General features: G+C 40.6%; 1 protein-coding gene across 1 annotated transcript in view; it reads left to right on the forward strand.

Annotated features, from left to right (window-relative positions):
• ATG7 (autophagy related 7) overlaps nucleotides 1-1,030 on the forward strand; it is a 220,186-nt gene that overhangs the window by 25,536 nt on the left and 193,620 nt on the right. Inside the window, exon 7 of the mRNA XM_030885613.2 lies at nucleotides 483-632. Coding sequence (XP_030741473.2) covers nucleotides 483-632 — 150 coding nt within the window. The remainder of the gene's footprint in view (nucleotides 1-482; nucleotides 633-1,030) is intronic.

Below are 1,030 nucleotides of genomic sequence, written 5' to 3' on the forward strand. Positions count from 1 at the left end.
TTGCTCGTTGGTATGGGACCAAAATGTATGGTTACACAGCCCTGCATTCATAGCAAAATGGGCAAATTGTATGACATGTGAATTGTGTCTCAATACAGTAGCCTTAAAGAAAGATTATGGACGAATAGAATGTATGAATAATAGAGTCATGCTGGGTAACATTCTCAAGGGATACATTTGTGGAGTTATTGCAGGAAGGAAAGAGTGTTTAGCTGGCCCCTTAAACCTTTGTGGTGACATCCTAGAGGAACATCATGAGCTACTGTACAGTGTCGCTTTGTGCCCCTGTCTCAGGCACGATGCCAGGCACGCAGAGTGTTGCATGAAAGTTAAGTGTATGCTCTGGGGCCCTGTTATGTTCAATTGCAGTAAAACAATATTGGGTTTTCTGACTTTAAGGTGTCTTTCCCCTTATGTTAACTTTTTAGCTAGAAGTACAGCTGTACTTGTCCGCACAATAACCCCGTGTTCTCTGTTTTCAGATTCAGGCCCTTGCGCGTGCATATGATGATCTTTGCCACACGGAAGGGGTGACAGCCCTCCCTTACTTCTTAATCAAGTATGACGAAAACACGGTGCTGGTTTCTTTGCTGAAACACTGCAGTGATTTCTTCCAAGGTCAAAGGACAAAGGTCAGAGACATTTTGAGTATTATTTTATTATCCAGGAGAAAAAAAAATCTGAAGTTCACATGCAAAATTCAAACTCATTTAGAGTTCTTCGCCATCCATAGGATACTTTAGAACATTCCTTTCTGTTCACCTTTTCTTCCCAAATCAGCCCCTCCAACTAACTTTCCTACCTCAATCACCTCAGTGTGGTTGTTCATTCCTTACCAGCTGTTTCAAAGAAACCCACTGACCATTGAGCCAATTCCACCTCGTGGCAACCCTCGCTGGCATTTCTAAGACTGGAAATCTTTTTTTTTCTTTTTCTTTACTTAATCGTTTTATTATATAACTCATATAACTCTTATCACAATCCATACATACATAAATTGTGTAAAGCACATTTGTACATTCATTGCCCT

This window comes from Echinops telfairi, unplaced genomic scaffold, assembly GCF_000313985.2.
Source record: "Echinops telfairi isolate 266 unplaced genomic scaffold, ASM31398v2 ScPeMD7_31;HRSCAF=116, whole genome shotgun sequence".
Taxonomy (NCBI): domain Eukaryota; kingdom Metazoa; phylum Chordata; class Mammalia; order Afrosoricida; family Tenrecidae; genus Echinops; species Echinops telfairi.